Source organism: Perna viridis, chromosome 4 (assembly GCF_037379345.1).
Source record: "Perna viridis isolate PV_CMFRI_1.1 ecotype Kerala chromosome 4, ASM3737934v1, whole genome shotgun sequence".
Lineage (NCBI taxonomy): Eukaryota > Metazoa > Mollusca > Bivalvia > Mytilida > Mytilidae > Perna > Perna viridis.
In genome coordinates this window covers 23,355,759-23,369,198 of record NC_142448.1, presented here as the reverse complement: position 1 = coordinate 23,369,198, position 13,440 = coordinate 23,355,759, and the positions used below count along the sequence as shown (strand labels likewise).

The following is a 13,440-nucleotide window of genomic DNA, read 5'->3' as shown; positions in this document are numbered from 1 at the left end:
AGACCTGAAATCATGTATATCTGGGTCTATAGTTATATTCAGTATTATTCATTCTTTCTTTTATTAACATTTTCTCTAATCTTAAAAATTCAAATGATCGTGTGCCATGTTGTTCTTAGCCATTGTATAGAACAGGTACAAAACAAATAATCTGCTGATTTATTACTTTGATTTAATTTACACGAAAAGAAATTAGAAACTTGGGAGTCTTGTTTGATGAGCCAGAACCCCTTCCCTTTGATCGTCAAACACAATGTAATTCTTTATCTTTCTAACCATGTACTGGCACTTTATTTCAAGTTCGTGGGGGTATCGCTTTCTTCAATTGTAAAGCATCTTATCAGAGGTGCAATCACACTGGAAGAACAATGAACATGAAACCCAAGATTACGACGTGCAAGCACTGACCCAACACTGGTATCACTTACCCTTAGACACACGCATCATAGATTTAACACAAACCAACAGATCGTTTGCTCAAGTACTTGTTCTGTTTACAATAGATTTTTTATCTACGACCCTAATTAATCTCGGTAGGCGTACGCTCCTTTTAAAATCTCTACTTAAACTTCAGTTTACCTTGGGATTAAAGAAAACAAATGTAAAGAACAGTACCAACATATTAAACACTTGGAAACTCTTTACTCAAGAGATCTTAGGCATTCCTCGACGACATAAAAAGCTTTTTATTGTTAGTACCCCACCGTTTTCATTTGTTACTGTACTATCGCTTTCATTGTCTGTTCTAGTGATTTATCTTGTCTGTCCTCTTCATTTTACAGTCCTTAGAATGACTGTAGAACACCTTCGACTTTATACGAATTTTGTAAGGGATTCTTAGGTCAATTTTTCCCGGCTTTAATCTTGCTTATCCAATTTTAGCTCGTTTTTAACTTTTAACGCGTTTTTTTTTGCCTCCAAAAGAAGATATTCGTTGTTACCCCGTATCTTTTTTCTATTGTATGGTGTCGCTCCTAGCTCTGTGGCTTAATACTTGGTTTCATGGATCGTCTTCAATAGCTTTGTAGATTTTGGGGATTTATTTAGGGAGAAAGTGATGTCTTCGAAGCATTAATGACATGTATTTGTCGCCATCGATAAGCTAATGTTAACCTCAGGCTTCCAAAATTTGTATTTGGTGAACCATATCATGTCATTTGTCAGAGTAAGACATGGTAGTTTGTATAATTAATTGACAATAATAAAAAAACAGCTTTTACAAGTTTTATTCTATTTTCCTTCTTTATGAACACATAAGTAACAATTAAGAGATCGTAACATATTTTAGATAGCCTGATGACAATGGTTTGACACGACTGTCCTCTGGATATATCATATGCAGGATTTTATAGTGCAGTGCACTTTTATACATTACAGATAAGATAGGCATGATATAACATATGTTTTAAATGAAATAAAAATAGACACAAATGCTTTACATAAAAAATTCATGCTAATATACGCATGTAGTATACTTGAAATGCATTTGTTTCATTATACTCGTCATGGGTTGTTGATGTTTTGAAACAGTAATTTATTTTCTTTAATATATGAAAAAGAACATATTTCAAATTGTAGAGAAAAAAATAAACGTATTCAACAATAGGTGTACAACTATATGTTCGAACTTGAAATATATTTATATCAAGAAGTAGCAAGTCACTTAGAATAGTCAGTATAAATTTACATAACCCTCTATGTGGTAAAAGTGCACACTGGCTATCATATATCTAAGCTTGCCAGTCTTGTATGCCATTTAAATTCCAAAAATATTATGCAAATAAAATATTAATTTTACAGCAATACTATTTTCATGCATGAATGAAAGTATTTTCAGTGATATTGGTTCAGAAATACCTTAGCTGCTTGCATATTAATTTGTCACAACTAAGCAACTGAACTGAACTGAACCCTTTCTTTCTTTTGAGAAGGTAATGTTTATCGAAGTAGCAGGTGCCCTGCATATTTGTGTAGATATATGACAGTTAGTAACAATGTCACAGTTGGTCCATACTGTTGACACCTGAGTATGTATTGCCCTATTTCAATACAACTGGTAACGTAAGCAGGTACCAGCTCCACCTAGAAAGTATATTAAAATTTACAGTGCAGAAATGTGTGAAATTGAAACATATCTACATCGTTAACGTGAAATATAATCATCTGGAGATCATAACAATTTAAACTCTGGAAACTTAATAACAACTTTTCAAGTGTTATTTACAAAGTCATTGCACTGTCTACAATATCACAGTTTGAAGTTACACCTTCCAGGTTCGTCATAAAGGACATTTCATGTCCCCAGACTTAACAGCCCTCTGGGCCACTGTATTCCAATCGACCAAGTAAGGAGAACAGGTCAGTTTAAGAGTCCCTAGCCTCCTCGATCCCGTAAATAAGAATTGTCCGGGACCATTTTCAACTTTACATTTTTTATGTCTGGTCATAGTTTCCCTTAAGTAAGGTTTTGTTGTAACTCTATCGAACACATACATCCTTTTGCGTATAACTTTGGATATCTGAATGTTTATATGTGTCTGGTTACCGTGATCCACAACACTGGACATTGATCCTATTACCACTGGAAATAAAAAAAAACAAGTTAAGCAGAAAACTGAACACTAGATTGAAATGATTGAATAATGGTAGTGCATTATTACATAATGTTGTAATATATAACAGTACATATCGTATTCGTGGAATTTATTTTTTTGTGAGAGACCAAACAGAAAATCTAAATGGAAAACCCGTGTTCTTTTTAGTGACATTTCCATGATGTCATGTATGGTAAGATGTTAAAGGTTAAAGTGTATCTGGTTATAAGATGTCATTCTAGACGGAATATTTCACCCTCCAGCGGACACGCATAAACATTATCTGCATTGCCACATCGCTACAACGTCTCATACACAACGGAAAAAAATGTAATATTATCTTAAATTGAAAATATGTAGAGTTAATCTATAAACGATGACAATTCATTAGCTCACGACATTTAATCATTGTGAATTTATAAAAAAAAGTCGAGATGGGGGCACATTGTTACTAAATATCCTGAGAAACAGCATGCAATCTGAATCTCAGAAAAAAAAACCTTGGTAAAGAAGTGACACTCATAAAATACAACAAATTAATACAGTAAATAGTAATCCACTTACCATTATCGTGTTTACAGAAAGCCTCAATAAGTTCGGAATCTGTACAAGGTCGACATTCTGCAATCAAATATTCTCAAAACATTAGAAGCAAAGCCTAATTTAAAGTTTTAATGGGCACTTAATATGCCAGGAATGCAAAAATATGAAGTTGCAAAAATGAGCACTTTGAACGTGAACAGGGTCTCATACCAGTTCCATTACGGATATAAAAACTCAGCTTTAAATAACTCAATTTATATAGACATACATTTTCATCTTCAACGAAAACGAAAACGAAATGGTAGTAACATAGGTCACATTTGTTTCATCTTCTGATTTTAAATCGTGTATTTTTATTCAGAATATTTCCGGAATGCATTGAATGATTTTCAAACGTTCTCGCTTCATGTGGACTTTGATGGATGATGTCAGTTACATTTTGAACAGTGACAAACGGGTAAAAATCTTTTTCAAAACATTCTTCAAATTTCAATTTTATTTTAACAGAGAACAATATATTACTATAGTTTGATATTTCATGTAAGTTTATCTATCTGTTGGTCCATCTAGACAGGATGATACAATTCTAGATGAAGTAAGGAGATACTCTGTCCACCTGTAACCTCTCTTTTGTTAAATTTGTTTTACTATACGCTATCACCTAGGTCATCTTGTAACTCAAACTTTATAGAAAAGAATTTCGCATGTCTTACACGTTTAAAATAGAAAATCTTCTATTTATTAGCTTTGTATCCAGTTCTTTCAATGAGAAATAATAGCCTCATTGACTTATGTGATTCAGGACGGTTTGATGAGGTGTTAGTTATGACATCAAGGCCGGTCATGAACAATTTTAAAACAACTTTTCATCCTTGACTTTACAAAGAACTGTCATAATGACTGATAATTTAAGTATCTTATTCCAATTCGTATACTATCATAAATTAAACGGACAAGAAAATATCAATAATTGTCCCAAATAATCTGCTTTCACGTATCTAGGTTTAAGAAAACAAGTTATTCGTCAAATCTGACAACTTAACTGCTGTGAATATAAGAGAGGACCAAAGCTGAGGGTCTCAGTGTCAAAGATATAATAACACATATCATGCATATGATCAAAATAACCCACGGTTTTAATGCATTTGTTGCAATCAATTACAACTTGAAATGTCTATAAGTCGTATAATGTATTTCTAACGACCGACCCGACCCAGCCAACATTAAAGTTCTATTACATACATGGTTCTGAGGGTCTCAAAAAGGGTTACCAAAATTGTCTACCCGATGCAGGATTCTCAGTTAGGTCGGTACAAGACCTTAATTTGATTAACGAACAAAGGAAGCAAGACTCTCAGGTTTTGTGACATTATATACCCAGTAGAGCGATACACAAAACTAAATGGACCGTTATAAATGACGCGAGAAACTTTATCTTTGTAGCGAAAATAACAAAAACTGACCATTAGATCGTTAAATGATTCTATTGTGTGGTTTTAACTGCCAGATCGGCTGAAATAAATTCTATGACGGAACGTGTTTAAAGTGAATCACTTCACACCTAAAGCATGAAGACCTATTCAAAAATAAATAGAATCCATCACAAATGCATTAGAACTTATTTAAAATGAAAATATTCATGTCCATTGATTTTCCATGGGGACAATAATCATCTATTTACTGTCACTGTAAAATTTAATACGTTTTCATATAACCGGCGATTTAAACATCAATTGCTTGTTTCGAATTTATTTCTTGTCAAATAAAGAAGAGAGATTATGTTAGACGAACCAACAATGATACTAGTTAAAAGCTCATTGAGGACCTTCTTGTCATTGTTGGTACGACATGTATCAACACATCGTTACACTCTTGTCAGATGGAGATTACTATAGAGTTCTGGTTTAAATAAGACCCAAATTTAATTAAACATCGTAATGTTGACCCGGACTTTTTTCAATTTTCTCCCTTTATTGGCACACCTGCATGGCACATACAGAACCGTTATTCCTATAGTTTACTGGAATGTTTACTTATTTTGTACACTTGTTGTACTGTATACATAGGAATTTATGAATAAATATACGACAATACCGGTGTAATCAACAGGTTTTTCTGAAAACCTTTACTCCAGTAATAAGTAGAGAAAGAATGCTCTTCCTTTTACAACAGAAACACGTCTTTTCTGTTTGACTACGAAGCCATACAGTTATGCTGTGTAAACTTGCTCACTGGCGGAATGCACCCATTAACTTAATACAAAGTTTCTCGATCTTAAACAATAGCTCCATATACATGTAGTAATTACTAGTAACTAAAGTTACCTTCTAATGGATTGTAATATAAGGCTTCGTTCTTCTTCTCCATTATGAAGTAAATTTTCACAAAGCTAAATCCTGTAGATTTTATTGTCCTTTCAGACTCGAAGTACAAATTGATACTATCTGTAGAAGCTGGTATACATATTTCGTCCGTCTTTCCATCTACTGATGCTACTGGCGTTAAGGACGGTGGTAATCCAAATAGTTTATAAGGTGTAGGAGTCTGGGAGAGTTCCTGAAACACTTGTACTCTAGAGTTTTCTGCCTCTACAATTAAACAAAGCTGAAATTCACCAGTAAATCTCGGTCTGAATGAAATTCTTAAAGAACCACCATATACGTTGTACCATTTAAATTCTCCTGAGTCACAAACTGGGGAAACACTTCTCACTGCCCGTACGTCCGATGACTCCTCACTGAAATATAAAATATCAGTTTAGAATAGACAATTAAATGCACTTCAAATTGAGTGCTTATAAAAATAAGCTTGACAATTAGTAAAGAATGATCATGAAAAAAAACGAAGCGTGACTAGAATCAAAAGCCAAGTGTTTTGTTACATTAACAGGACCAGCGGCAGCTACTCCAGCAGTGCTACAGGAGGTTGTCTGGCAAACTATTTTCTGACTTGGTGCCATCCTAGAGGTATGGAGGAACGGAATTCCAACCTCTTACGTTGTAGGAGTAAGCTGCAGCCTGTCTTGTGGTGTGAAGGTTTCCTCTCGTTCATCGAAGACCCATGGGTGTCCTTGAGCCGACATTTTTCATTCCGATGGGGTTGTTGTCTCTTTGACAAATTCATCACTATAGTATTATAGAGCATACAGAATTTATTAAAGGTCCACGTAGAGGTAATTCAGCTAGTCGTGACACCTTCCCAGTTAATACGTACATTGCAAGACAATAAGCCAGTGCTAAATAGGAGGGTATACATTGCAGGCAAGGATATCGCATGTACTTGTATCGAAAAGGGATTCTTCCCTTCCTAGAAATATGACGTAATTGTTTTCTTGTGTAAATTTTGTAACATGTTTAATACTAGCTTGCAAACTAGGTTTTAAAAATTGTACAATCACATTGCGTAATTGTTGGTATCGGTAAGATACTTCTACTGATACCCTACAACTGATGGTCAAAGTTAAGCAGGACGTCGCCAGCTAAGTAAATCTAATCTAGGGTGCATACAACAAGTAATCAGCATAATGCATATAGGATTGATGATCCGGTTTATCTATAACAGGGTAGCTACGGAAATGTCAGTGTACAAAAGGTACAAAGATAACATTCATAATTGTAAATAGAGACAAAGTTTGTCGCGATAACAAATCCCTTACTCGTGCTTACGTGGCCCGCTGTGAAAAATAAATTAGAAATAGCTTAGGCACCGAAGAACGTTTTAATTCCCTTATACCTCCGTTGCTCGGGACATTCAAATAAGTCTTTACAATTTACTATCTCTTTCTTTCACTACAAATCCTAGATAACGACCATTTTTACAAATTGCATGGCCCCGGCTCCCACCATCATATAACCTAAACATTTTATATTCTCACAAAATCGGATTACATTTTAATACCCATAACCAATTTAATTGGGAAATATAACCATAGTTGCCGTGAAAATAAAACGAGTGTTTAAAAAGTCCCAGTATGCTTGTGTTATAACCATATCAGTTCAGTATCATTCCCATTTATACCCCTGGGTGGCCAGATCAAGAGAAGATAATAAGTAACTCAAATCATGACAAAAATAAATCATAAAAGACCTATTTTATGTTTTATGGTTATTATGATTTATCTTTAGACAATGCTAAAGTTAATGGAAACTTTCGTTTAAATCCCCGGTTCAATTTCGCCTCAAATATCATGTTACTATTGTCTCTCTATGTCTAAAGTTCGTTCCTTCCTTTCATGATTGTATGTTTGTTTATATCTTAAAATGATTCATGAAGACCTTCAAGTTTGTTATTATCTTGATCCTACCCACCATGAGGTTGTTTTGAAAACGAAAAGTAATTACAAACGCGCCAAATTTGTTTAAGTGTTTACCTGCAGAATTAGCATAAAAGTAATTAGTGGTCATTTATCTGATTTGTCAGGACCTGCTTACGGTAATAAGGCAAATATTTGGTGTTAAATTCCAACATTTTTATCTTGTTCTACATAACCATTCAATTAATTTTGTTTTATTTATAGAGTTTATGCAAATAAGAATGTGAAAGAGTAATCAAAGGAACCAAGGTTATAGCGAAAATCAAAAGAATATATTCCTGGGACAAAGACCAGACATGGAAAACAGACATACACAACAACAAAAAACACAAAGTAACTAAAATCATACATAAAAAGTAACAAAAGCAACTGTGCAACTCGTACCCCACTAAAACTAAAAAACTGTGAGCATGGACCAGGTGCACCGGTAGGGTAAGCGTCCTCTGTTTTTCTAGAAACACCCGCCGAGTTGCTCATAAAAAGTCGTCCGCGATAGACAAACGAGGAAAGGAAAACTGACCCGTTGAATAAATCAGTTTTCATGGTGCAGATGGATACACCATAACGATACACGAGTTTATGATGACAACCATAAAACTTTTGTAGTGATGACTTCAATCTTGTAGCAACATAACCCTGTTCCAAAAGCCTATTTGTTAGAGTTCTAGCGCGATACAAAAAGTATGCGTAGTTTTGGCAAGCTCTGGCATAACGTGTGAGTTGTGATATGAACACTCCATACGCAGGTGCTGAAGGGATGTTGCCACAGATGAAAGGAAAGTTGACAATTTTGAATGAAAAGTCATCATATTTGTCGTAAAGTTTGGTCAATAGTTTTCCTTTACCATCGATTTCTAAGTGTACGTCAAGATATGAGGCTGATTTCACATTGTCTGTAGTATCCTTTACCTCAAGTTCTTTGGGGCAGATGCGATGTATCAAATCCCCAAAATTAGGATTGTTTAAAGATAATACGTCATCTATATAACGGAAACTGAGATTAAATGATGTAAAACGTTTTGCAGACGAAAACAATGTTGTATTGGGCTTTGTCTGCTGGTACGACAACATATTTGTCATGTATAGTAGACAATGGTTTTGCTACATCGGGGTCTTTGAAAACCGATGTAGCCTTGGCACTCATTGACCTACTTAAAACTTTCATTCGTTTCAAAATTAAAGACCTCACGGACTTTAACCACTCTGACAGAGAATCAATGTCTTCTTGTTCTCGTTTTATCAATTTTCTTGCATAGTCCTCGACGGCATCTTTAAGAACTTTAAAGTTATAATTCCATTTTATGGAGCGTGGTTCACGGTACTTGGGACCTTTAGAAAGGATATTACGCAGAGATTCGTTTTCGACGATGGTTAAATCTCCAGTAACGACGTGACCAGAAGGACCATATTTGAATGGAGAGTTTTTGCAAGAACAGTGCATACGCTCTAGAATGTCCAAAGCACCGTTAAGGCGTTTGCGCAGGGGTGGGAGGGTTATAATTACATAAACGGACGAAATTAAGGACTTCCTTATCTCAGTAGGTTGTTGTACAAAGAAGACAAGTACATCTAAAGAATTGGGAAATAATTCTGTATAGACTTTGAATATAGACATGAAGTGAATACCATTAAAGAAGGAATCATAGACTTAAAAGGGAACTAAAATGTATATCCATGTATATATTTTTAAGAACATTTTCAATTTGTACCCTCTTTCACTCTTCGAAGAGTTTATCTCTATCATATTTTTGAAAGTGCACTTAGGCACCGACCATTTTATTTGCGATGGGGTCTAAAATCTTTTTTGAAAACAACTAAGTGTCGCAAATTTTGGAGAAATTTTGTTTTAACTCTACCACTGAAAAAAATGAATTTCGATATTTTCAATTGTTTAAATATAAATATTGGTTTCGGCTGTTGCTGAAATATAAATATTTTGCACTTGCGTGAAAAAAAAATCTTATTAGATATTTTATTCGATATCTAATCCCATCAACCCTCCCCAACACACAGGATAAAAATTTTAAAAAAATAATGGTCGATGAAATGTTTGTGCAGTTGCATTATTGATATATCAGTTTGTTGGCTGTATACTCTTTAATTGCGAGAACTCCGCTTGTCAGATAACCGTTCATTCCGCCAGAAACTTATTGAGTATATAGAGTAGACTGGGGGTCGGTATTCAAATAGGAATGATAATATATGGAGTTCCCTTGGATTCATTTTAGTAAATATAAAGTATTTGTGTGAAACTAAGTTGCTCGCTAGGTCACTTTGAAGACAAATAGAAACTGCATCCAAGTTGGTACCATTTTTCGGATTTCAGTCCCTATTTACTCAAACTCAAGCAGAAAATTTGTCACCATATCAAGAGGGTATATCTAGGACTTCGGGTTAGGAGGCGTATAAACAATTGAATTAAATAGAATTAAAAGAGGTAGAATGTGTAAAAAAATCGAGTTTTCACGCTAAAAAAAATATTTCAAACTTTTAGAGGGCGAACGTCCTCTCTGCTCCACTTAATGACCAGGTGGAGAAAGTTGCAATATATAATGCGATACAGTTTGTAATAAAAAAAAAGGGTTTTAAGTCAACAAATATCTTCTTTTCAGTTATGGAACCCGCATTATATATCTCACAATGACCTCACCACAATACATGTACATATGTTTTAGTTTTTTTTATCAGCTGCATATCGATCATTATATTACTTGCATTTGCTGAAGTCCTTTCGGCAGTCATTCGATGGGGCGGTTCCAGAAATTTAAAAAAGGGTTTCAGGCTATTATTTTCTCATTTTTGCCAAATTCCAACAAAAAGGGGGATCTTCTGGGACCTCAAGGGTACGCCACAGTGCGCAGGTGTAAATTGTTCACTGAGTTTAGACCGACAAGTATGATTTATCATACAAGTACATTAAACATTTGCATGTATATTTGACCATCACCGCCCAACGCAAAGGACCGTACTCCTGACATTGTGTTTTGTGTCCAGGTTTTATAAGTTTGAGTTCATGTGTCAGTATAAATTAACACTATTGACTGTGCAGATTTAAATAATGCACCAGTCGTAACATGGTTCATTAACAATAATTTACTTGAAAGTAACTTAAACTAGCATAAAATTCATCTTATTTACCGGGAAGAACTTGTATAACATTATATGCTTCAGGAAACTTTTATACTTACTCAGCCAAAGGAATGATATGAATTTTTAAGATACGTAATATTTCATTGCTAATAATGAAAGATTAAATTTGAATCTGCCTTGTAAGAAGACAATCCAGCAGTTTAGGCGATATACAGGACCGTGTAGATAGGGCTTGAATCTGTTCTGAAGGTCCAAGAACAAATTTCCCACGGCATCTAAGGATACCCTTTATTTATAAAATTTATAAAAGGGGGTTTCAGGCTATGAATATCGAAACATATTAAGACAAAAAAAAAGCATATATAGTTCAAGAATTTTGATATTTAGCAGTATATGATGCATATTTTTCACATTTACCTTAATAAAAAATGACAACCGGGCTCCCATTTATTACTCACTAGATTCACAAATGAAAACAAAGAATAATTTTATTATAATAATTGGCAACAATTGATTAAAAATAATTGATTGGTAACAAAACTGTAACTACACACGTATCGTTTAAAAAGATAAAATTAAATACACATGGACTTCGAAAAGAGTGGATATATGTGGATTATACTTCTCTCATATTTTTACTGACTTGTCAAATAACAAAATGAATTTACTTACCTTATGTTACACTCGCAAGTTTCACAAATATTCGATGCATCCACACTAAATATTGATAATAAAATCCCAAGAAATAGAATAAGACCTGTAAAGGCCATGTCGACTTACAGATGAAAGTTACATGTCTTTTTTGTGTCACTTGTAGTCCTAATTAGAGCTTTGAGTATTTTAAAATCAAAGTGACAATAAAGAAAATATTTACTCGGTCTATGTGACAAGTGGTTGGACTACAAGCCGTGGATCGTTCGGCCAATAGATAGCGAGAGTGACACGCGTAATCCTGAACGACTGAACAACTTCTTCCACGTGACTAAACTGTCGTCTGCCAAACTTGTCAAAGTATTTAAAAAGAACTTTCCGATGTCTTACATACTACATGTTTTATACGTATGTGCTTTTACAATGTAAATACATTTGATCATGCATGAGGTAACACAATTAAGTTAAAAAATTAAAAGACATATTTTTTTTTATTTTAAACTAGTCTTAAACGGGAATGAACCATGGAAATAGTTTCACGTATTAAATTAAAGAAAGGCCGAATAATGTCAATGTTACAGAAGAGGGGATGTACATGCATTGATAAAAATACAAGAGAGTTGAATAAGAATTAGAATCCATTTTTATTATATAATCGTAATAAATTCATTTGACCTAACGCCGTTGGCCAGTGGCCACTGCTAATATACTGATACTTGCACTCGACAAACTTTTATAACCAACCCTTTACACTTTGCCGTTTCGTTCAGTTGCACAAGAGAAAACTGCAGGCAGTGGGTAGCACATGACCATTTTTTTTGGTTTTTGTTTTGTTTTTTGTTTTTGGTATATATATATTTAGCTGTAAAGTTAAATGGTTTTTTTTTATAACTGCAATGGTTAAAGGGAAAAAAAATACAAATTCATTGAAAACGATTTGGGGGGGGGGCGATAACTCTTTATTGTTGAGCTAAACTTTAAAAATCACTTTTTTTTAAATTTCTTAAAAATTTTAAAATAGGGTCTGCAGTCCTACCACAACACTTGTTACTCCCGTAGTGCTATTAATTCGATGTGGATCCTGAAAAATTCGAAAGATCTTTTGGAGACAATCAGTTCAAGACTATTATCAATATAATAGCATTAATTAAAACCTATGATTTTTCAACACTGTATACTTCTATTCCCCATACTCAGTTAAAATCCAGACTTAAAATATTATACATCGTTGTTTTGTTTTTTTTTTTTTAAGATGGTACATCTAGATACAAATATATAGATCTTTGTAGATATTCCTTATACTTTGTAAGAAATAATTACAAATCATCTTCCATATATACAGAAGATGTTTACAAAATGCTGGAATTTTTAATCGACAACACATTTGTCCTGTGTGGTAGACGCGTTTTTCAACAAACGGTCGGCATTCCAGTGGGAACAAATTGTGCTCCTTTACTTGTTGACCTACTCCTTTACTATTATGAGGCTGACTTTATAGCTGATCTGATCCGATAGAAAAATATCGTTTAGCTAGATCCTTTAATCTCAATTTCCGCTACATAGATGACATATTATCTTTAAACAATCCTAATTTCGGGGATTTGATACATCGCATCTACCCCCAAAGAACTTGAGATAAAGGATACACAGACACTGTGAATTCAGCCTCATATCTTGACCTACACTTAGAAAACGATGGTAAAGGAAAACTTGACCAAACTTTACGACAAACATGATGACTTTTCATTCAGAATTGTCAACTTTCCTTTCATCTGTGGCAACATCCCTTCAACACCTGCATATGGAGTGTTCATATCATAACTCATATGTTATGCCAGAGCTTGCCGAAATTACGAATACTTTTTGTATCGCGCTAGAATTCTAACAAATAGGCTTCTGGCACATAACAGGGTTATGTTGCTACAAGATTGAAGTCATCACTACAGAAGTTTTATGGTAGTCATCATGAACTCGTGGATCGTTACGGTTTATCCATCTGCGCCATGAAAACCGATTTGTTGAACGTGTCATAGTTGGGTCCATGCTCCCAGTTTCAGTGGAGTCCGAGTTGCTTTTTTCGCTTTTTTTTACTTTGTATGTATGATTTTAGTTACTTTATGTTCTTTGTTGTGTATTTCTGTTTTCCATGTCTGGTCTTTGTCCCAGGATTACATTCTTTTGATTACCGCTATAACCTTGGTTTCCTTGATTACTCTTTTACATAGACAGCCTCTTAAAAGTAAAGATTGT

The 13,440-nt window shown here is 34.2% G+C and overlaps 1 protein-coding gene across 2 annotated transcripts; it reads right to left on the bottom strand.

Moving 5' to 3' along the window:
* Nucleotides 1-1,210: 1,210 nt before the first annotated feature.
* LOC148619392 (meteorin-like protein) lies at nt 1,211-11,544 on the bottom strand. 2 transcript variants are annotated; one of them, XM_088579242.1, is made up of 4 exons: nt 11,212-11,544; nt 5,462-5,874; nt 3,159-3,215; nt 1,211-2,581 (listed from the first exon to the last, which is right to left on the bottom strand). In XM_088579242.1, the coding sequence occupies exons 1-4, from the start codon at nt 11,307-11,309 to the stop codon at nt 2,280-2,282; spliced, it is 870 nt and encodes a 289-aa protein (XP_088435368.1). In that variant the 5' UTR covers nt 11,310-11,544; the 3' UTR covers nt 1,211-2,279. The 2 variants fall into 2 exon arrangements, with proteins under 2 accessions (XP_088435368.1, XP_088435369.1); XM_088579243.1 differs by lacking the exon at nt 11,212-11,544 and adding an exon at nt 6,351-6,500.
* Between the last annotated feature and the right edge of the window lie 1,896 nt (nt 11,545-13,440).

Coding starts and splice junctions, on each gene's coding strand:
- LOC148619392 (XM_088579242.1), bottom strand. CDS start 11,309: ATGGCCTTTACAGGTCTTATTCTATTTCTTGGGATTTTATTATCAATA. Junction 3,216..5,461: donor ATATTACAATCCATTAGAAG/GTAACTTTAGTT, acceptor ATTTGATTGCAG/AATGTCGACCTTGTACAGAT. Junction 2,582..3,158: donor TTTCTGTAAACACGATAATG/GTAAGTGGATTA, acceptor TTTTATTTCCAG/TGGTAATAGGATCAATGTCC.